At 38.5% G+C, this 23,155-nt stretch overlaps 2 protein-coding genes across 3 annotated transcripts in view; one reads left to right on the forward strand and one right to left on the reverse strand.

Annotated features, from left to right (window-relative positions):
* Positions 1 to 3,416: 3,416 nt before the first annotated feature.
* On the forward strand, positions 3,417 to 5,738 carry LOC130151038 (cytochrome c oxidase assembly factor 6 homolog). Of its 2 annotated transcripts, none has more exons than XM_056342614.1 (3): positions 3,417 to 3,475; positions 4,007 to 4,163; positions 5,346 to 5,738. In XM_056342614.1, exons 2-3 carry the CDS (start codon positions 4,020 to 4,022, stop codon positions 5,439 to 5,441), a joined length of 240 nt encoding a protein of 79 aa, XP_056198589.1. In that variant the 5' UTR covers positions 3,417 to 3,475; positions 4,007 to 4,019; the 3' UTR covers positions 5,442 to 5,738. The 2 variants fall into 2 exon arrangements, with proteins under 2 accessions (XP_056198589.1, XP_056198588.1); XM_056342613.1 differs by lacking the exon at positions 3,417 to 3,475 and adding an exon at positions 3,482 to 3,683.
* Positions 5,739 to 6,461: 723 nt separating this feature from the next.
* TARBP1 (TAR (HIV-1) RNA binding protein 1) overlaps positions 6,462 to 23,155 on the reverse strand; it is a 40,913-nt gene continuing 24,219 nt past the window's right edge. The window contains exons 18-30 of the mRNA XM_056342611.1: positions 20,332 to 20,531; positions 20,120 to 20,191; positions 18,857 to 18,977; positions 17,436 to 17,546; positions 16,748 to 16,897; positions 14,775 to 14,861; positions 13,680 to 13,876; positions 12,520 to 12,601; positions 10,978 to 11,149; positions 10,540 to 10,731; positions 9,441 to 9,565; positions 8,168 to 8,304; positions 6,462 to 6,843 (exon numbers count right to left, since the gene is read on the reverse strand). Coding sequence (XP_056198586.1) covers positions 6,678 to 6,843; positions 8,168 to 8,304; positions 9,441 to 9,565; positions 10,540 to 10,731; positions 10,978 to 11,149; positions 12,520 to 12,601; positions 13,680 to 13,876; positions 14,775 to 14,861; positions 16,748 to 16,897; positions 17,436 to 17,546; positions 18,857 to 18,977; positions 20,120 to 20,191; positions 20,332 to 20,531 — 1,812 coding nt within the window. The 3' untranslated portion in view covers positions 6,462 to 6,677. The remainder of the gene's footprint in view (positions 6,844 to 8,167; positions 8,305 to 9,440; positions 9,566 to 10,539; positions 10,732 to 10,977; positions 11,150 to 12,519; positions 12,602 to 13,679; positions 13,877 to 14,774; positions 14,862 to 16,747; positions 16,898 to 17,435; positions 17,547 to 18,856; positions 18,978 to 20,119; positions 20,192 to 20,331; positions 20,532 to 23,155) is intronic.

Consider the following 23,155-nt stretch of genomic DNA (forward strand, 5'->3'; position numbering starts at 1 on the left):
TTCCACTTACATAGCTTTGAAAATTGAAGTCTCCTTGTAGACCAGACAGATTTCATTTCCAATCTAGCCTTCTTGCAAAAAGCTGAGCATCAACATTGCTGAAAAGCAAGCTTGTCTCATCCTTGGTAGGCTTGGAGAACTGCTAATCAGGAGACAACAGAAGAGTAAGAATTAGTCAGTCTTCCCACCTTACCATCATCTCCTGCTTTTCCCAAAATACTCTTTTTTCTGTTTTCTTCCTTCCTAACAACTAACAAAAATGGACCATTGGCATTAAAAACAATTGCCTATAATTAATGTACATTACTATATCACCTTAAAAAAATCCTAAACCTCCAGTTGCTGGGTTTTTTTTCTTCATCATAATCGCCACTCATCTAGGTAGCCTAGTGATTTTCAGACGAGTTCCACAGAGTACTCCATTTGATGTCCACGAGAGGTCACAAAGACAAGCAAGCCTTTTCTCAGCAGGCTTCAAATCACTGAACAGAGATCTGGAAAATGTGAAAACTATTGTTCTGTCTATTCTTTCCCCTTCTGTCTCCGTATCAGCCTGCACAGACAGCTTAGCCCTTCCTAGTCAAATCCCCTCCAGCACTATCAGATGAACCCACAGCCCCAGCCCTCTGATACATGCAGAGCTACTGCACAAAGCCGTGGTAGTCTCTACGTCAGTCTCTCCTGCAGCGTCCCAAGACACATGCTTAATTCTCTGTGTTCATGTCACATGGGCACTCAGTGCAGGAATGCTCATCACAACACCCAGCAAAGACAGCATTATGGGGAAATCAAGGTAAGAGCCCCAACACACATTTAATTGAAAAATAATGTGATAATGCACATTTTCTTAGAGATTCAGAAAACTGGTTTGCTAAGGCTGCCAAACACAAGCTATAGCTTTATTTCTCCTCACATACTCCTCCTTCTATATTTATTCAAAACCCCAGATTTTTGCTAACTCATCCAGAGAAGGTTAAGCACATTATTGTTAAAAGGAAATGCACACAAGTAAAACTCGACATGAAGTCTTTATGAAATAATGAAAAAAGAGTGCTTTGTATAAGGCCATAGAAAGTACAGTACACATTTCTTAAACATTTTGAAACTAATATGCCTCTTTCAGATCTTTATTTGCAAATGTTTGGTATTAAATGCAAGGTTATGTGAAAAGAAAGAAGTTTTAATTGCTTTCAAAGTGAAAGGAGAAATCATCATGGTTGCCAATCCAGAATCTGCTGAGCAAATTTCAATTAAATATGGCATAAGTAACACTGTAGGTGAGGAGAGATCTGTTAGATGTTAACTGGAAGGCAAAGCACACGCAATGCTGTATCTCAATTAGCAAGAACAGGCACAACAGAGTCTGAGAGCTGAGCCACTGTATAAACTCCACACGACTCACTTTAACGCACTGCTGGTTTCAGTGGGAGATGGGCAAATATTTCTTTAACATCTATCTCACTAACCACTAAATGGAAATGTAATTCAAAAGCTTCAACTGCAGCAACCAGCACAGCTAACAAATCTGAATTTTTTTCAGCCTCCCATCTTTCTAGAACATTTGCCTCCACCTGGCTATTATAAATAACCCATTTATTACTTACTGGGCACATTTCCCAAAAGTAAAACACTAAAGATAGATACTTAGAACTGGCTAACTAACAACAAAACAATCCACCTCCTTATTATAGCAGTTTAACCAAATTGCCATTGAAAACGTATTAGATAAATCTGGTTTTACAAAGTGCATGAATAGAAGAAAAGACAGATCACTGAATTTCCATAACATCCATTACACAGAGCTATTTATAATTGTCTCCAGTGAGTATTTCTTGATCTACAAGTCATTAAAGAATAAACTATTTATCACAAATATCCCAGATGTGCTGTTTGGGCTTTGTGATTAATTATATGTAACCACCGTTATCCTCTCTGTTTCATGAATGCAGTAACCAAAAAACACTACACGCACCATAAATTTTGAAAGCTAAAATACAACTGACATTTCCTATTATTATGTTTCAGTCTTGAGACTTAACATTAATTTTCTTTGCAATATTCACACTTGTAAAAGCTTGCTTCACAAAAGCATGAGTGCAAAAGGGTCATAAGAAAGCCGTAATATAAATTTACATCAATATTAATTCTTTTCAACAGAAAAATATAATTGAAATTCTACTTTTATAGTGACTTCCACTCACATTAAACCCCCTGTTTCATTAGAAATTAAATTACTGCACTTCTCTTACCTATCATAGTCTGGCAAACAGAAGGCGGTTAAGCAAACAGGCAGGGACAAGAACACAGACTGTGTTATATACCGTACAGTATCCACCAGCAGTCGCGTTCACTTTGCTCCACAAAAGTATCCCTTCCAAGGGGCTGGTTAGGCATTTTGATGAATAAAATCCCCTCCAGATCTGGCTGGCTTACAGGGAGCACTGTTGAAGAAGTGCAAATCCTTGGTTTTCCCTTGAAATACCTTTCCTTGTACCAGGACAAGTGAGCCACCCCCAGGGAGAGCCAGGAAAGCAGGCTCACCAGCCACAACCATTACCACTCCATGAGGAAGAAATCCAGCTCAAGTTCAACACCTAGACACGCTCCCCGACCGGGTGCCGAGCAGCCTCGCACACCTGGAGCGCTGGCTGGCCACAAGCTGCTGGCGAAGCCGCCGGCCCCGGGGCTGCTAGGGGCTCAGCACTGGCAGAGTTTGCCTCTTCCCAGATGGAAAAACACCACCCTTCCCAATGCTGGGGCACATGACTATGGAAACATGCACCACAGCTTTGGAAACTGGAAAACTGCTCCACGCTCCCAGGCAGCCGATGCATAACAGGAAGGTTATCGGCTCCCTGGCTACAGGGACCAGCACAGGGAAGCCCCATCAAATTCCAAATAAAATAAGGAAACCGAGCTTGCTCCTGGATGCTGCCTACCAGCCCTGCAGGCCTCGGGCCTGGCGCTGCTGCCAGGCTGAGCTCACCAGCTGCCCACGCAGCCGGCCCCCAGACTTCTAGCAGTATTTTATGGCCCTCGCTACGGGCAAATTTTTCTTCTACTGAGGCAACCCCGTTCTTCTTCCTTGTTTTTATCACCAGCTTGACGCAGCGACAGGATCTGTCACAAGAAATCTCCCCAGGGCGGCCCTGCGAGGCCGGCACAGCTGCGCACAGGCCGCCGCGAAACCCCCTCTGTCTCTGGGGTTTTGAACGCGCCTTCCGCAAACGGACGGCCCTCGCCGCCCACCGAGAGGCCGCGGCAGGGCAGGGCAGGGCAGGGCAGGGCAGGGCGCCCCTGAGGGGCTGCCCCCGGCCGGCACCGGCCCCCGGCGAGCACCCGCGGTCCCGCCCCCACGGCGACCGGGGCGGGACAACCAGCCCGCGGACCAATCGCACCCGGGGCCGCCGGGCCGCGCCTGCGCAGCAGGGACCGCGCCGTACTGCTTCCGGGGCCGCGACCTTAGCCGGGCAGGGTGAGTGCGGTGCCGTGCGCGGTCCGGGGCCTTCCCTCCCGCGGCTGCGGACAGTGCGCTCAGGCACCCCCTTCCTCGAGGGAGAGGCCTGATCGCTTTCTGCAGCCACCTGACAGGGGCCGTAGGCAGCGGGGGTCGGCCTCTTCTCCCGGATAACGAGCGACAGGACGAGAGGAAGCGGCCTCACGTTGCGCCGGGGGAGGTTTAGGTTGGGTATCGGGAAAATTTCTTCACGGGAAGGGTGGTGAAGCGTTGGGACAGGCTGCCCAGGGAGGTGGTGCCGTCGCCATCCCTGGAGGTGTTTAGAGCCCGCGTGGATGCAGTGCTGAGGGCCGTGGGTTAGTGCTGGGCTTGGCAGGGCTGGGGTAGCGGCCGGACCTGATGACCTTCCTACCGCAGTGGTTCCGTGATGCCCCCGGTGCCTTGGGAGCGCAGGCAGGGCCGTGTCGGGGCGCGGTGAAGCTCACAGCCGGCCCGGGGCAGCAGCAGGATGGGGCGAGGCGCGCTCGGACAACCACTGTTTGTGTTCAGGTCGGTAGCGAAGATGTCGGCACCAACGATGGAGGAGAGGAAGGCCTGCTGGGGGGCCCGGGACGAGTTCTGGCAGTGCTTGGATAGGCACGCAGACGATGCCAGCAAGTGTGAGAAGCTGCGGCTGTCCTTCGAGTCCCGGTGCCCGCAGCAGTGGGTGAGCAGCCGCCGCTCTGCGCGTGTCCTCCTGCACTCAGCCTCCTAAAGCTCCTACTAAATGAACAGAGCGTTTCTTTGCACGTTAGTAACGGCATTGACAAGTAACTACATTTGCCTTGTTAATGACAGCAACTTCAGTTTCTTGGATTGCAGAATACTTGTAGTCTTATGCTCTGTCATAGATAACAGTACACCCTTGTCAAATGTAACTTGGTTTGCACACTTTTGGTCTGGCTGGGAAAGTGAAACTCCTCGGTGGACACCGACTGGCCCAAGAACTATGAATAGTATATAGTATAGAGGGAAAGGACAACATGACCTGAAACTTTCAGATAAATACACAACTATACAAGCATACAGGCTTATTGTTTAATTAATTAAAAAAAAAAATCTGAAAAATACTTAGAAGCTTTAGAAGTGCACAGAAATAATTGTAACTAAAGAAGAAAGGCTAATACAGAAGGGAGGCATGCAGGGCTTGCAGTTGCATGGCAGCTTAGGACTGGCTCTATTACCCTCCTTCATGCAGTATAATTTCACAGCAAACCATCTGCTTACATGTATCTCATTCATGTTCTTGGTTTCCTGACCTCAAGCTGTAATTCTTAACTTTTCTAACAGGCATTGCACTTTAATAACAGAAGTTCCTGAGGGGCTGAACAGTTCCTATTTGAGCGAGTAGACTGAAGTCAGTTAAAAACAAGTACATTCACAGTTGCTGTATTTTGAACACTGCAGTTCTGCTGTTATTTCGTCTGCAGTGATGATTGTTTCCAACAGCAGTGCTTTGGTGCTACGCGCATCAGTGGTAGTGAATTCAGAGGTTACAGTCTGTGATACCACAGAAAAGCTGCTGGACTTATCTTTGCATTAGAAATATTGTTTGTAGCAGTGAAAATAACAAACCAATAGACTGCTTTTATTAATGTTCATGGAAGTAATGGAATAGTTATGACAGGAAATAGAAGTTCACTTTCAGAATGGGAAAAAAACCCCTACAAAACAGTCCACTTTAGTCTTCTACTTCAACAGAGCAACACACTCTCCAACTGGTAGTGTATTGAGTTAAAATACTCCTTAAGTTTAGTATCAAAGACTGTTTATTCCTTAGTTTTCCTATGATGCACAAAGCCCTTTCCTCTGCTAAAATCTTCTGAGCATCTTTTCTCTTTTTAAACAGGTTAAGTATTTTGACAAAAGAAGAGACTTTTTAAAATATAAAAGAAAGCTTGAAACAGAAGGGTATCATCCTCCAGAAGCTGCTGGAAAGTCATAGGTACTCTGCTTTCAGAATACATCTCACAAGAGTAACTACAGAAGGAAAAAGCATGAGAAAGCAACAGAAGCTGCTTGGGCTCAAGAACTGAGATCCTGACTGTCTCCCTGAAATGCAGGCTGCTGCTGTTCTTGTTGCAAGGTCTCATGTCTGCTGAAAAAAAAAAGATGGTCATGGACACCTTTTTCAAGAGTATAAGTCAAAGAAATACAGTGCAGGGCTGTTCACAAATCTAAGGTTTTGAATGTATCATTAGCCAAACTGTTTCACAGGAATAAATGATTAAAGTGCAATGTACATATTCAAAAGAGAACAGTAAGATGTTTTTCAGTAAGTAAACCTGCTTTTCTGTAAAAAAAAATAAAAGTTCATTCTAACTTCCCCTCCTTGACAAAAGGAAGTGGTAGTATAATGTAATTTGTATTTCTCATTTACCTAGTATTTAAAATTATTTTAAAATACAGTTTAAGCCTGACATCAGTTTATAAAACAGCAGCCATTAGAAGACCTAATGCATCCTGAGCATATGATGCGATTTACGTATTTTGAGTATGCTCATTTTTTATAAGCAACAGGAATTTTTACAGTAGCAATAACAGTTTTCAATCAGTATCTCTGCTAGAATTATGGCAGTTATTTATGATGATTCTCACATTAGGTCCTTTTGTATAATTGAGTGGTTTTGATGACCTTACTGCTGCAATTCCACTTAACGATACAGACAGACTGTTTACAGCAGAATTTGCAAACTTCACCGTGGAAGGCATTTAAACAAGGGGCAGCATTTAATGTAATTGAGTTATCTTGCAAAAATTACATAATCTAGTATACATAGACACTGGAGGGATTAGATACTTTGGCTATAATAAGTTTTGATTGTGGTTATAGAAAGGCACCACTTAAATTTCAAGCATGGTCATCGCAACTGAAGTAACTGCAGTAAAAATCCTGCATTTTGATTTGGGATTGTTCACAGTCCTATGCTGATATTCTAATAGTAGAAAAATCACACACACCACATGCAATATAAATAGTATTTATTTCCAATGCAACAGTTTTATTTAAGGAGGTAAAGTATTAAGGCATTTAAAAGTCAGTCTGAACACCACAGAGAACAAAACATGCAAAACTTAAGAATCCTCATTCACCCTGAGTTTGTATGTCATCTCTTCAGAATTTCATGTAGCACCATAGGAAGTCACCCAGCTGTACTATAAGGCACAAAACTCTTGGCAGTTATTTTTGTTGTTTTTGCTTGATCACTTGTTGCCTTGTGTACTCCCAAATCAGCAGAGCTCCACTTACATGGACATTGAGTGATCGAATAATACCCTGCTGAGGAATTTCCACACAGACATCCAGGTGGTGAATCAGGTTTGCTGGGATTCCTTCGTGTTCATTTCTAGTAAAGAAGAAACAGTAACTTTTTATCTGAAAAGAGACAGGTGTTCCAGAAAGCAGGAGATGCAAGAGTCACAATAGCATCCAAACACTATTTGACAAATGATGCATCTGCCCTCAATATAACTGATGAGGACAAATGTTTTGGTCTGGGTTTTTTTTTGGGGGGGGGGGTGGTGGGTGGGTGTAGGTTTTTTGTTTCGTTTTTGGGTTTTGTTGTTTGGTTTTTAAACACTAATACATTACAGATACAAAGAAAACACACCAGACCTGGACTAAGCTTTGATGTAGGAAAACTGGTAGAACACTTAGCTTTAGTTCACTGGTCCAGCAATAGCTGAACACTCAACGTAAGCACTTCCTGTCTGCCGTTGCTTTGAAACTACACATTATACAAAGAAACGAACAGCTAGAGATGAAATGATGAGGGCATGACGCTGCTGGCACAGCAGGGAAGCTTAACTGCCCACTTCATGTTCACTGAGTTCTTAGTATGAGGGAATGTCAAGACTGATCACAGCCATGAATTGCAATGTGGCACCTCTTCAGAATGAGCACACCAGAAGATATCAAAAGTTACCGGTAATTAAAACTATGTTTTTAATTAGAAGATAGCAAAGGCATTGTAAGAATTACATTCTGAAGACAAGCTACATATAAAAAGGTTTGAAAAAGGTATTTCTGCCTGCTTCATCCTAAAAGGATGGGTAGGCCCTTGCTCCTGTTCTCACTCAGCGGCCCTACAATTCCAGCAGCTTTTCTGACGCGTGGGCACTTTCCTCTAGATTTCTTGAAGTAGCTTCCCCCTTTGTCACACCTGAGGCTTGCCTGCTTATAGGAACTGATCATTACTTGTCTCTGCAGTCATCCCAGCTGCTGCTTGTACTTCATCCTGTGCCTCATCCTTAATTTTTGAAGCACCCCCAGCTCTGCATGCTCCCACTCTGCTCCAGTCCTCCTCATGAAGTTAAGCAGGGCAAAGAGGCAGCCATCCTTGCTGCGCTCACAGCAGCCTACACATACAGGGCCCCATATTACTAACCTGGAAAACTAATCCGTGCTGTTGCTAGCTCCACCCATTAAAAAAAAAAAAAAAAAAAGAGAGTTACACTGTATGGATAGGTAAAGTATGAGGAGAAGTCCAGGAGTACTTATCAATACCTCCCACTTGTCAGCACACAAAAAGCTGAGCTCTGCCATTTCCATAATTGCCTCCTGTTCCAAATCCACCTTTACGAGTGTCACTTGGTTTTCATATGACCAGACTGACTACTAGAAAGATGGACTGCAAGAGGCAGATTTATAAAGAAAGTGTATGTTCTTACCCCAGCAATAATAGTGACTTCTCTGGGAAGCAGTATTCTGTAAGATCAAAACTTTTAGCTGTCTGCTCCACACCAATAATAGTGTAGCCTTCTGTTTTTTTCTGCTGCAAATAATCAACAAGCTGAGATGGTTTCACCTGTCCATCAAAAGTATAGAGAAATACACAAATATTTAAATATCACCATTTGTAAGCTTCTGAAGTTCCTGTAAAAATCAATTTACTTGGACAGTTTAAGCTAAGTTACTTTTATCCCCAAAGACTCTGTCCATATGCATAGCTTAACATTTTAAAATCTCCAGCGACAGCACAAAAAGCCAAGTAATGCCACAAAAAATGTACTCCACGAACACAATGAACAAAGGCTTTTCTGTGCTTCTGACAGCTACAAGCCTTACAGCTGAATGTAAAAGAATCACTCTTGCATAGGGACAAGGTGCATAGTTGTTATTTAACCTGGAATTTCTTCCCAAACAACAGCCAGTATTGAAGCTGAGCTGCCTTACGTGCCTGCATTAGAACTTGCGATAGCTTGCGGTGAAGAACCTTAGTTGTCTTTATCCTGCTCTCTAAACTGCTTATTTGTATTAAATGCCAATTTCTTCATGCAACAGCAGGTATATTATCAGTACGCTTCTGTACTAAGGCACGACAACTTGTCCATCAGCACTCTGTTTTAGGCAAAACACACTACAGCTATCTTGTTCTAAAGAAGACTCTCAATAGGCTGAAAACAAACACTGGGGGAAAAAATGAAAAGTTTGCACTGAATTTTTCAGATGATTTAAAGCTGATCTTGAAAAGCTGATTATTATAAAATATCACAAACATTTTCTACCAAATACTAAATATATAGGTTGAAACTCATTTGTATAAGCTAGATAACAGGTTCTAAAAGCTTGCCACAACTTAGCTTCAAGCAAACTCGAAGATTATCCCCATGAAGTTACCAAAAACAATGGACCAAGTAAGATAAATGAAGCGTTGTTCAATTTTTATAAATAAACATTAAATTCCAATACACCACTAAAAAACAGAGTAAGATGTAACAATGACAGCTCACATAATCAGTTTATCAAAGCAATAAGTATTTTTAAAATTCTTCTTTGAGCTCGACTTAAAATTTTTACCAAAATAGTCAAGATTAAGTCTCAGAGGTAACAGCCAGAGCTTCTATTAAATGAGAAATTCATTTTTGCAAGATACACAAATAAGATTCAACATCTGATGAACTGTACAGTACAGTTTTTAGCTATTAAAATATTTCCATTCACCTCAACAAGGGGGAGCCACTGCTCTGCAGAAACGCTAAGATGCTGAAACTGCTTATCCTGTATATAATGAAGACTGCCAACGACTAGTGCAGATGCACCAAATATTTCACTTGTACGACATAAACCTACGAACAGAATAATTAAAGTGATTTTTCTGTAGAAAATAAATACCAAGCCAGAATATTTTAGCACGTGAAAAAGGACAAAGAATCTGAAAGAGAAATGGTTAGTCTTCTATTTTAATCAGTTTCAGGTGCTTCTTAGATCTTTCCAAACCACACCTTGTTCCATGCAACTTACCAGAAAAAAAGTTTTGAAACTTAGCAGAAAGATAAAAATTAGAAAAGCACTATGTCTGACAACATGCTTCTGCAATACCAATTACACAAAGTAAATTATGTAAGTGTCCAAGCCTCAGCAGGGATGGATGGACACAAACTTACACACATGCTTAAGCTCAAAATCTAGTACCTGTTAAATGAAAGGCTTGAGAGAATGTCACGTTATGGCATTACAATGCAGGCAGCACCTGCCTGTGGGCTTATTTTTCATTAAAAGTCTCGTTGCAGTTATTTAAACTGTCGACAACAGCAAGCACAATGCAAGAAATTATTTGCAGGATTTATTATATCACGGCTTTCACAATATTGTGAAGGAGTACTTAATCAGGAACAGGTGTTTTCCCATCCAACAGTCATGAGAAACTAGCATGTCTGAAAGATTTTCTTTAATTATTATAGAAAAACATGAAAAAGCGAATTACTTCCTTCAACTCTATATACATTTAAAAACTTGACTGTAACAAAGAATATAATAACAGTAAGAAACTGAGCACGATTTATGGTGAAGTTCTATTTAATTAAAGCATGCTACATGTAAGCACTCCCTCCACCCCACCCCTTAAAATGTAACTACAGAAGACCCCTTCCCAAGCAGGTTGTATTTCTCTTGGTTACTAGTTTTTTAAGGACAATGATCTATTTCTCTGGGTAGTACTTAAATAATTCTGTAATTATCAACGTAGATTAAATTTGTTCCTATTATCCACGTGGGCTCTAAGGTCTAAAATAAAAGTTTGAAAATGTGTAATCAAACTTACCTCCTAAATTGGTAGGTTTATCGATAAGTGAAGCTACCACAATCAGTCTGCTGTTTGATTTACCAAGTTTAGCAGCACGATCCTGAAATACCATTTCCAGGTCTAAACTAGGAGTACTGTTTTTCCAGGGTATAATCTTTTTCTGAACATCAGTCCATTCTGTCTGGCTATCTGTTTCAGCTGAATTTGAACCTATAAAAACAAGTAGCAGTCATATAGATATGCAAGCAGTAGTGAAACTGCTGCTTCAGTAAAGAAGACTGTCTAAATAGTAATACTGTAGACACCTTTAGTCATCTACTGTCATTTTATGGTATATACTCTGCTCACATAGATACAAGCCTACTTCAGCTGAAACACATCTGTATTTCATCTGATCTGTGTTTATAGCTACTACATACAAATAATTATATTTAATACAGATTTGCTCTATTTTACCCATGTCCTGCTGAGACCAGTCACTTGGTTTCAGATCACGAAGTTCTGTTCGAGAATGATACCACTGAAATGCTACTGGCAAAGGAACATCAGTGAATCTGTCAAATTTAGAGAGTGAGATCCATTCATCTTCAGCAAGTTCTGAGAGGCGGGGAAGAGTGTAAAATATTGTCTGCAATGTAACACAGTGTTATTAGCAGAGCACCACTAAAGCAAGCAAAACAGAATAAATTAATCTCTGGCAATTTTATCACACGTCTTATCCAGCATTCTATGATTATAATACTGATTTTTCTTGGTACTTGATATAACTTACTAATATATCTCTCAATATTCATCACTTTACATATGGTGCTATCCCAAACTTGCGCAAATCTAGTCTCTTTCTCTGATTAGACCTTTCTTAAGGATCTGCATTGATTACTGTTCTGAAATTCTGGAATAACAAAGAATTAATGCTATGCTTTATGCTAATTCTCAGCACAGCAGTCTTATGAAAACATTTTGCATGTAACACTAAAGAGTTTTCAGATGCTCTTATAAACTTCTAGTAAAGAATGTGGATTGTTTTAACATCAAAAGGGATAATAGTCAAAAAGCATTATAATCTAGTGGTAAAACCCAACGCAGCACTACCCATACAGCTAACCACAATTTATCAAGGAGGAATAAACACACCCCAAGGGAAAGGCTGAATAAGATGAAGAGTTTTAAACCCATGCATTTTGTTTATCCCAGTGCACCCTCAAGATGAAAGTGAAGATGCACTCAGAATATATTTAAATATCTAACTACTATTAGCCTTGTTTTGTTGTATTTTTTCTTGTTCAGGATTTTCACTTACAAATTCTGCTAAGTCGTATCTAGCATATTTAAGTGTTCACAACAGTATTTCACAGAACACCACTTACAACAACAAATCCCTTCTCTGAAAGATGGCACTGTTTGCACAAGGATACATGTAACCCTTTTCACATTCGTGTTTATCTTGTATCTTCAGCTTAGTTCCTCTCTCTCTTCTTAACTGCACCCTGATTTGCCTACCTTCCCTCAGCTTTATTCAGCTGTCAGCTATTTAAGCTACAGTAAAAAGGATAGCTACGAAAGATGCTCTAGAAGTTATATGCTGGCATCCTGGTCACATCAAAGAGCTATTTTGTTAAGCAACCTCAAGTTACTTCTAAGAACACATGCCTCAAAAATCCTAACAAACAAGATGTCATTAAGTAGATGCTCTTCAGTTATTAGAAGTACCTTTTCCAGCCACAAATACAAAACCTGATTAACTCTCACACAGATGGGCACATTCATCACACATACCTCTTCTTAACTGATGTAGGTTTTTAACACAATATTAATTAAGAGAATTAAGCTGAAGTCTTAGTCTAAAATCCATCCCGATTTAGGCGAAGTAATTTTTCAGAGTTTTAAATGAATAATAGTTGGTCATTATTCATGCTACATTAGAACATACAAAAAAAGATAAAAATATAGTTGCAAAACTACACATATACAATGATCAGCAATAGTCTCAAGACTTGCCTCTAGACTATAATCCTCCAGTGGATGAAATGTTGCAAAGAAGAAGTGATCTTGGATTCGCTGCCAGTTCCTTCTAGCATTCCTGCAATTGCAGAAAGTAATGCAAGATGCGCAAAAAAGCCAACATACTGGATTTTATTTTAATTGTTGAATAGGAACAAGGCAAGCTGACTGTATTTACTATACACTGTACAGGAAAGAAAACACTTTAAGAAACCAATTTTACAAAAAAAGAAACCACCACAAAAAGAACAAAAGCAAAAAAAACCCAGCAAAAAACAACCCCAAGCAAAAAACCCCAATACTACAGCATTTAGGAAATAAGTTTTATTTATGCTTCAAGAAAGGACCATAATCTACTGTGAAAAGAAGCAAGTTTGGTAAGAAGAAGTATCCCATCTAGGCCTCTGAAGGAAACTGAATATTAGTCTATAGTTAAGTGACAACTTTTAGCTGTCAAAAAAATGAAAGCAGACTCTTCCCTCTGCTGCTTTGTTCTATCCCATGTCTTGACATGCCAACTTGGATGGAACAGTGACATTGATTAGGGAAATGAATACTGATGTTCTCAAAAAAGAAGAAAAGACTGCCAGTTACTCTGAAAACAGTCAGAAATTCTAAATAATTTTAATTAACACCTAAAAATAGGGCTGATACACAGATAGTACAAAATTCAGTAATCTAAAGGTCATTTTAATCATCACCCCAAATTTCTTTTCCCATCCGTTTTTGTCCCACAGAAGGTTTTTCAAATATTAACACCGAAAACATTTCGGATTTTTATATTTGAGAATTTACTTGTATTAGGAAGTTTGGAATAATATATTTTATCGCTTCAAAACCCATCAGGGAAGAACATTAAGCACTCCTGACTGTCTTTTTTTATCCCACCTCTAAATTACAAACACTGTTGAAACACGCCTTGAGTTTTCCCTCTTGTACTTGAAGTGATAAATTGTGTGGTATTACAGCCTCATTTTCTTTGCTGATAATTAGATTTCAATTTCCAAGTTTTGGTTTCTTTTTAAACCATTAAAAACACAGCCCCAGCCCCTCCAAATCCCCATAGAAATCACCAAGTGCTGTTTTAGAAAATTAAACTTGCTGCAAATGGCTCAGAAGAATAATGTTACGCTGGAAGTCAGAAGAATTTTACTCACCCTGTGCCATGCATGTTTTCCACTTGTTGAAGGCTAGATTCAATAACTGGTGTCAGAGCATCAAATTCTTCCACATGCAACATTCTGCACATGCCCCAGATTTTTTTAAGGGCAATTAATGCATAAAGTCGAACACTGAAATTATGGTTGAAACACCACTGTAGAACAACTATGAGGGCTTTCTTCAAAGCTGGCTTCTAAAAAACCAAAGATAAAGAAGTTTCTTTCATTTATGTTAAGTCTTAATGTACCACTCAGAAGTAGAGAAGTAAGAGTGCCCCAAGAAACCGGCTTCCTCAAATAACAGCCTTTCACAAAGTCCAAAGCTTTAACATTACATAAATGTGCCAACACAGGCTTCAGAAAACGGTCATGATTTCCTTCCCTCCCTCCCTCCTGCTAGGGCACAGACTTACAGTCCCACTTGTGTTTTGAAAATGTATCAATTTACTTTAAAAAAAAATATTATTCTGCATACACAGAAACCTCTATTTACTCCTGATTTTCTAGCACTTAGAAAGCTGATATTGCAAATGTATGCGAACACCAAAAAAGTAACAGAAATGCCTGGATTGCTGCAGATGTTAAGTAGTTGATCTAATGTAACAACTATTTCATACTCACATTTTAAACTTCAATAAAAAAGTTGAAAATTTGAAATAAAGACTTCTAAATGTAGTATCAACTAGCTACTGCCAAAGAACTCCACATTGGTTCAGGTGTTGTTCCTCTAATAGAAAGGTCACCTCCTTCTGAGGTTATCTCTGGCCAATCTCATGCAGATTAAACAGCAGCAGCAAGAAAAACAAACCCACATGCATCCACACGTTCAGTTACAACTGGAGTGGCTACTCTAGTAAAACTCACAGCAAATCAGACCCTATGTATCCAGAACACCTGCCATTTAACTGATTTTCATAAGCCAAATACACTGAAAAGGTGACAGGAAGAGTTAGTACTTTCCATATCAAAGGACACCTTACAATAGGAAGTAGGTATTAAAAAGGTTCTGAAAGCAGACTACAAAAACTGTTTTTATTTTGTAACTCCATATACAGTACAACTGAATAAATGAACACTTTTAGTCAAACTTACTTTCTCTGAGGTATTCTGAAGAACAATGTCAAAGTGGGATAACACCGATAAAAATGTGCAGACACTTGTTTTAAGCTTTTCTTCATCCTAAAGCAAAAGAACAAGAAATATGCATATATAAAACGTTTTCATACCCTAGAAGTTTTTACAGCATGTTCTGCAGATGCAGTATCAACGTTGTTTAAAAAAACTATGCGTTTCCACAGCAAAACTGACAAAAATGCAAAGTTCATACTGTTAAGATTTCACTTTTTCTAACACATTAATTGCTTTTTACTAGCACATCTGTAAGAATGAAGTATACAGCAGTGTAAATGAGCTAAAATTCAACTCAAATTCACTGTATTTCCCCCTACCCTTGAAAAACCCTAACCAAATAAAAAGCCTGGGGATTGTTTTCAGTGTTTATGCTTTTCCATGGCATCACACAGACAGGTATTGAACACAGAATGAATAGCCTAGCATCAACCTCCCCCACACTCTATACTGAAAAAATGCATTTCCAACTTCTGTTCACCACTTCTGTTTACAGATATGGCTCCTATTCACCCATTTTGTCACAGCACTGCACTGGGTGCTCAACTTCAGCTTATTTTTCAATATGATCCTGAAAATCCTTTTCAGAGTTACCGTTTTCCAGGATAGCCTCTGAAAATACAATCTGTATTCCTTTTTCATAAACTGACATGTTTTCTGTTTGCTCTGTTTGTTTAAATGGGCCCCCTGTGATTCGGTACATTTGTTATCAGCATGAGATCACTTTGACCCAAAAGATTACCATCCGCTAAGATGATAGCAGTTCCAGCTGCCTGAGCTCTTAGAAGGAACTCAGAAATAGGAAAAGGTTACACACCCCTTACAGCACTTTTCATCAGCTCAAATAGGCATGACAAGGCATCTTTATACACTTAAAAACCCAAAAAGCATAAACTCTAAACTGCAAGTGAAATTTTTGCCCTGTGCAGAAAAAAACACCCCACAAAAAATCCTGAAACAAGAACAAACAAAAACCCCCAAAACCACAGCACACATCGCTAGTAAGCAAAATAGTCTCACAGCCATATTAAACTGCCTGGTTTTGGGCAAAAAACCCCGTATATATACAGTTTTCCCATTTTCTGAAGTTTAATTTTAATTCTTATCCTACCGTTTGGCTTTTAAAAAACCTACAGTAGCAACTAGGCTATTTAATGAAAAAGAAGATACCTACATTTAATTATTACAAGTGGTGACCTTCAGCAGAGGCACCACTGCAAGTAATGTCTTCCTATACAATGGAGGAGATGCAAGCACATACATTTTCTACTCAGCCCACATATACAATGCTACAAATTCAAGGACATTAAAATACAAGACTATTGCTATTTCTATAGGCCAACTCTTACAGGTAATTACTTAGAGAAGAATCCAAGACATAAAAGTGAAATGCCAGTAAGTCAGTTCTCCTCAGTCAACCCTTTCACGACTTTTGGGTACTATAATTCCAAAACTCCAGTTTGCGAGAGAAGTCCATATTAAAAGCTGCAAACTGAGTATGTGTTATGCAAGTCATGTTCCCACTGACAACACAAGATGTAGAAAACAAAAGCTGGGTGGGGAAACCACAAGTGACTGTGCAGTATCTTCACAAACTCAGACTCTAGGACATCCATGTGTTCCTGATGGGTCTTATCCTGGCAACTGCCAAGGAGTACGCTGACTCACTATGGCAGCTCTACTCTGTCCAGAGTGGTACATTATAAAAGGAAATCTCTCCAGTGAAAGTATTTGCTTGTCTTCAGCTACTTCTATATCACAAATTTCTAAATGTCTCAGGCTATAGTTCAGACTGACTACCAAGTTAATTTGATCTGCTCAACAACCCACTGCTTCTAAAGAAAAACTGGAATACACAGAAAATAAGGTATGTGAAGACAAACTGTACCCTTTTTGTTCAAATTATTCTTCAAGTGAATGCCAAATTTCTTACTTACATAGCAAAAGCAATCCCAGAATTTATTAAGGAATTGGGGGTATTTATGTAGACTCAAGATAACAATCCATTCTATGAAGTATTTCACAGATGCCTGATTATTACCAAATCCAGCCTGAAACACTTTGTCAAGGGCTCCACACAAAAAATTCTGAGAAAACAAAATCAGATAATCATTTAATGCATATGTTAGTTATTTCCATGAAGAAAAAAATGCTAAATAAAATTCTCAGCTTTATCGTAGTATTAAGATAGTTTTAATACTCTAATGAGAGCATCGTAGAACCATCTAACTTCTTTATTACACTTCTTCAACATTTTATTATGAAGGAGCATTAAATGAAACTACAATTTCTCAATTTCCTGAGTGTTCATAAAGCAGACACATTTTTACTAAATGAAAAGTTTTAAATCAGATTGTCAGTACAGAGCTCTAGCTAGCTTTAACAGGAACGATCTAGTCTCCTACAACTCACAAATTCAAGACCCAGTTTTCAGTGACCTCTAGAAATGGGTCATAAATCCATGATTTCAGACGGAGAGAATGAAACCACACAAAAATTTTACAGCAGCCACAAGAGATTACATGCTTTTATACCCTGCTGTAATTTAACATATGCAGTTTGCATGACATCAAATTATTCTTGAAAGTAGGTATTTACTTAAAAATTCATAGTGAAGAGTAATACCTGGTCAAGCTTTGGAAGAAGAACTAAGAGTGTCTGCCATACCCGGTTTTTAATTCTATGTTGTAAAGAGTTTGCATAATAGCGTGTTCTAGATCTGGATACCAGTTCATCCTAAAAGCAAATGGAAAAGTTTATTATTTATTCTTCCTTTAAAACTGAATACATGGAAATACACTTTGAGAAGGCAGCGTCTAGTGCACAGCTAGTATCAGCCTTAAATAGAAAGTAAGGGAAAAAAAATGTATTTAGATTAAAATTTTGAAGCTGGTCCATGAGAAATTTGGGAAGTTGAAAAAAACCCTACAGTTCCAGTTAGTATTTTTACCAAAATGTTAGCTATTAAAGACTCTTTAAATAGCACAAAGTTGAAGAATTTACAGCACCTACTGTATATGAATAATTAAAATAAGACTACATAAAATGGAGGATGAAGACTCTAGCTCTTACATGACAGCTTAAAGATGTTAATAAATGACAACATTTCTACTTCCGTGTCTACATTTACAAGATGGGTTTAGTCATGCTATCAATTAGATGAGCTTGTAACTACAGCTCTAGTTTTGAGACAGAAATCTATATTCTGCCATAAGATGTTTTATGTGAATGAAAATAAAATGAGATAAATGGAGCTTTAGAAAGATTTGAAATTCATGTTCTGCATAGCTTCTTTCCCTACGTACTCTTTTGACCTTCAAAATATATGGCACCCAAAACTATTTCCTTAACTTCTATAAAGAAAATAATTTGGTAACCCAAGTCCTATATTAGTATTGAAATGCATATACGCTTTATTTTCTTATGTTTAAACTTCATACGTAAGCAAGTAAGGAAATCACTTTTCAAGCTTACTTTTCCCTACTTGATCAGTCTTACACAAATACTATCCATTCTCCTCCAGTATTTACTTGACAGGAATGAAGGACCACCCATTTCTTATTCTTATAGTACCAGAATGCGTGGGTGATATGCTAATTTATCATTGACTTTACTGCCAATGCAAAAGCAGCCAGGATACAAAGGAAATCAGACTCCAATCTTCTCCACTACTTCTTTTTATAAAGGTCTTCTAAAGAGACAACAGCGCTCAGTTCAAAAGGTAGTCTGCAATTGTTAAGAGTGAAATGCAGTGCTTCAAAATACAGCCTAAAGGAAGATTCTTAATGGAACAATTTGGATAACGATTGGTGAAGTCAGAAAATCCACTGAGAAGGGAGAAATAGGCCCAAAAGACAATTTTCACTATTTTGGTTTGGCTGAATTAACTTCAGCCTCATAACAAAAAAAAAAAAAAAAGTGCTATTACTGGGCAAATCTAGACAGGCTACACAAACAGCTGTAAATACATCCTGTCAACTGTAAATACTTTGCATTTTTTAATTGTACTAATGTGACATTTATATACCAAGAGAAATTAAGCTTACCTTATCAAGTAGTTTGATGAAAATGTCTTCCATAAACACCTTATGCAAGGTATTTGATCCATCCAACAAGCACAGAAATTTAATAGCACAAACCCGAACGTAGTGATCATCTCGATTTGTACTGTAAAATATCAATTAAAGTAAACTCTACTTGTTCAGGGAAAGATAATTCCTAAATTACAAAAAAGCACCATTCTTGAACATACAGCCATCAAGATAATCTGTAGTAAGAAAATATGCAAATACCCAGAACCAGAATTTTAGGCTGTTCATCATCGTTGATGAAGAAAACCAGTGAGTTCCAGACAACCTGCCCCTGCTTCTATACATAGGTCTTTAATAGAATCTTAGTGTTTAAAATGAAACAGAAACAGCTATATCGTAAGAAGTATTTGAAGTTTTGTGCCTGTAAACTGTAATGTTAAACAACTAATTTATGCTTACAGTTTTGGTCAAATATTCTAGTCCAAAACAACACTTGATTCCTATTAGTTACTTGGGGACATCTGGAAAAATTAATGCCAATAGTAGAGTTAACAAGAGTAGATAATGACAGGTAACAAAGCATCACACAGCTGCAGACTGTCACAACCAGACATTTGAAAACCAAGAAGCTTTTGAGAGAAAATACAGGAATAGTGAAGTCTCTGGCAGTAGATTTTTTTAAAAGCTCAGGTTTTATCAACTACTAACACTCCTCAAGACACTATGTTAGAACTGTTTCTCTGAACTTCTTCCACTGAGTAAAGGTGGAAGTGAAACTACAAAAAAAATAATAAATAATTAATCCAATGTCCCTGTTTCAAAAACTAGAGGCAGAGCCTCTCGCCAGTATGTAACCTAAAAGGCCTACAACCAATGTTAAGCCAAGCTCCCAATCTGGCTGCATTACAGCCCGTGTTTCTTAACTTTTTTGCCTACAGTAAGGTACATATCAGCTCTGCAACCTAAGAAGTATTATGAGGTGAAACAATGAGGAAGTAGTCCCATTCAGGTTAACAAGTAGGATACATTTTCTTGAAAATACTTAGCAGTTTTCTACATTTTGTATTTGAATTACAAATATAATGTGATGTATACTCCTTTTAACCAAATATTTTAAAAGGTTATTAATATACTCCTTATGGGTCCCTTTCAACTCAAGATATTTTATGATAAGAAGCTGACTTCAAACCCAGCATCTTTCCTATTGTAGCACCAATCATAACTACAGTGAAGACAATTCACACTGAATATTTTAAGATGGAGCCTCAAAATTATTACCTTTCAGTAACAACATTTGCTGCACATTTTTCTCCAAGATTTTCTACGAAGGCATGCACATCCTGAATAAGTCTTCGCAGATGAAAGAACGCAAAGTAACAAAATTAGCAGAATAGCATACAAAAACTTTCAACAGTTATCTCAAAGTTTAAAAGAAAACAAAGCACACAAAATTGTAACAAATACAATCACAAAGGTATTTTTTTTAGTACCTCTGATCTCTCCTAAATACAGTTCCAAAGACACAAGCCTCAGTGATAAGTTCACAATAACTTCCAGCATTTAAGAAAGCATTTGTCAAGGCACTTCTCTCATCAACAGTGGGAAAAATCCAAGATCGACAACAGTGGCTAAGGACCACACTGAAGACTCCAGTCTTTGTAGCAGACATATCTATGAGCTTAAAAATTATCTGAAAAGAAGAAGAAATAAACGATTCAAAATGTAGTTTTCAGAAGTGCTAGAATTATTGGAATATTATTGCAGTGATACCTATTTTAACAGATCTGATGATCTTCTGCATCCTAACTCTCCTCAGTTTAATGCTGTCTTCAATCTACTTACAATTCCCTGATTTAAGGGCAAGTGAGCGGGCAACAATTGGCCCGGTACATGCTTATGTTAACAACAGACACAACAGATCTTTGCTTAAACAGATTTAACACCAGATGCTTTACACAGAATCTCCTGGTAACTTGAACAAATGCACCTGGGCTTACTTCACAAGTACAAACCTGGTGTTTTTAATTAATCCTTACCAATTTAGAAAAAAAAAAATTACAGAAAAATTCTTCCATAGGTAGCCATATCACTAATTGTCTAATGAGGATTACATTCATGCCGAAGTTAAAAGTTCATAGTTAAGTTTGGTGGAAAAGTGGAAAAATGTCTACCATTTACTTTTTGTTTTTGAGGATGGCATATTTAAGATATATGGAACTGCTATCTAGAATTCCCCCAAGGAGGAGAAAAAGAAAACGAGAAAAGCAGCCCCAGAATTTTCTGTTCCTACTCCTTCGTTAAGCTAAGTGCAAGGGTAAACTTCAGTTTAAAAGTATTTTTTTTTCTAAGAAATTGCAAGCATTTTGGAGAGGACAGGGAGATTCAGAATGAATAGGCGGGGGAGTTATAAAGACCTTTTTACACATCATCAGTTAGAGCTGTCCATGAGAATGGTTTTCCAGATGGTGTGACAGCTCTTACAAGACAAAGCTTACTCTCTTCCTCGCTCCAAAATGATACTTCTGATAACATGACAGTTCTTTGACAGTAACTCCATTTTTATAGAGAACATTGTTCTGAATTGCTAGAATTAAAGCACCAAGAAGCCCATGAAAAGCTTAAATTTAATACTGGAACGCACTCTGAAGAAACACTTTCTGGGGAAAAAAAACCCACACCCTAGAAACATTTGGTCTTTTTACAAAGAATTTAAACTTTTCTTTTAGTGCAGAGACAGGCATTGTAACTCCCCTAATAATTCCAAAATTGAACTATTGTGTTTCGCCTCTAGGGAAGCTGCATGACATTTACTACGCTTTTCTCAATTCTGGAATGTTTCTCAATTGTCTCATTAACATATTAAAAGTCCAGCACACACAAAAGGAATTTAAGAAATGTAAGATCTAGCACAACTAACATCTGAATAATCACAAAGGAAAAGTGCAGCAGAAGAAATTAAGCTTAAGAACACAGTGGTCTGGGCACCTCTGCAGAAACCCTTCCGGATTTTACCACAGCAATATTCCCTTTTTTGGCTCAAAAATGCTCCTTTGTTCCATCATTTCTAACCATTATTAAAAAGAGTGCACTAAGGTAGACGAAATTAAAATTATGCTTCTGTGACAAATCAGGCAGTTTGAATTTTCCCTTCTCTTTAGCTAAACCTATATAGCCATTGCACAAGGGCACAAGGGCAACAGAGACTGCTGAGGGCTGGGATAAGAACATACCTAAGTAGACACTTGCTTGGGAACTTCATCTTCATTTTCTTATGAAGGGGCAGAAGGTGGCTCAACCAGATGCCCCTATGTTTATAGGAGACCTTAGCTCCTTGATGCCTGCTGTCATGGTATGTCCCACTGCAGACAATGGGATAGCTGTCACACAGACTCCAGACTCTCAACATCAGCAAAATACACCTTACATAATGCTTGAAATACTAAGACTGAAGGTAAGACAGTAATTCTGAAGTACTTAAAATTTAAGATCAAAGAAAAATAAAAAAGCTAACTACAGCTTATCAGTTACTACAACACTGAGCATACAATTATCCATTACAGATCTACATTAAAAGAAAAAGCTAACCAATGCCTGGAACTGAAGAGAGACTTTACCGTCTTCGCATACCTATCTTATTTTGGCTTGGGTCCAAACAAAGACTGAAATGTTATCTACTGTTTAAAATAGATTACAGTAACATTCATCTGAAGCAAGTTTTCAAAAAGAACAAAGAGAAAATAAATGGGACTGTATTTTAAGATTCTTAAGGCTGGAAATATCACAGCAATTTTAAATAGCTAGGAAGTTATCTGTTTTTCTCTGTTTTATTCAAAATAATCTTGAAGTACCTGGGCTGAAAATAAAGCTGAGACATTTCCTATTATTTACCATTAAGAGTGTGATGACACCAGAACGGAGCTACTTATGATGACTTCAAAGCAAAACTGCAACCCCTCCTAGCAGGATTTTTGTGCCAAGCACAAAGCAGCATGTAACACAGTAAGTCTAAGCATACATATATACTGGCAACTAATATGTAATGTATTACTGCTCTGGTAAAAGTCTTACAGTCATTCGGGACTGTTGTGCACAAACATTTAATTGATGCTCGGAGGGAAAAAAAAAAAAACCACCACCAAAAAACCCAAGAAAGCTTATTTAGAAAAGAAATAGTAAACAACTTCCCAGTGTGTAAAGCTAAGATGAACCAACATCCTAGTTTTGTGACTTAGTTTCACTTAGACATCATTTCAGTGACTCAAAATGAAAAAAGAACACCGTGACATATGCAAGAACTCTGGAGTACAGAAAACT

The sequence above is a fragment of the Falco biarmicus genome, chromosome 6 (assembly GCF_023638135.1).
Source record: "Falco biarmicus isolate bFalBia1 chromosome 6, bFalBia1.pri, whole genome shotgun sequence".
Classification (NCBI taxonomy): domain Eukaryota; kingdom Metazoa; phylum Chordata; class Aves; order Falconiformes; family Falconidae; genus Falco; species Falco biarmicus.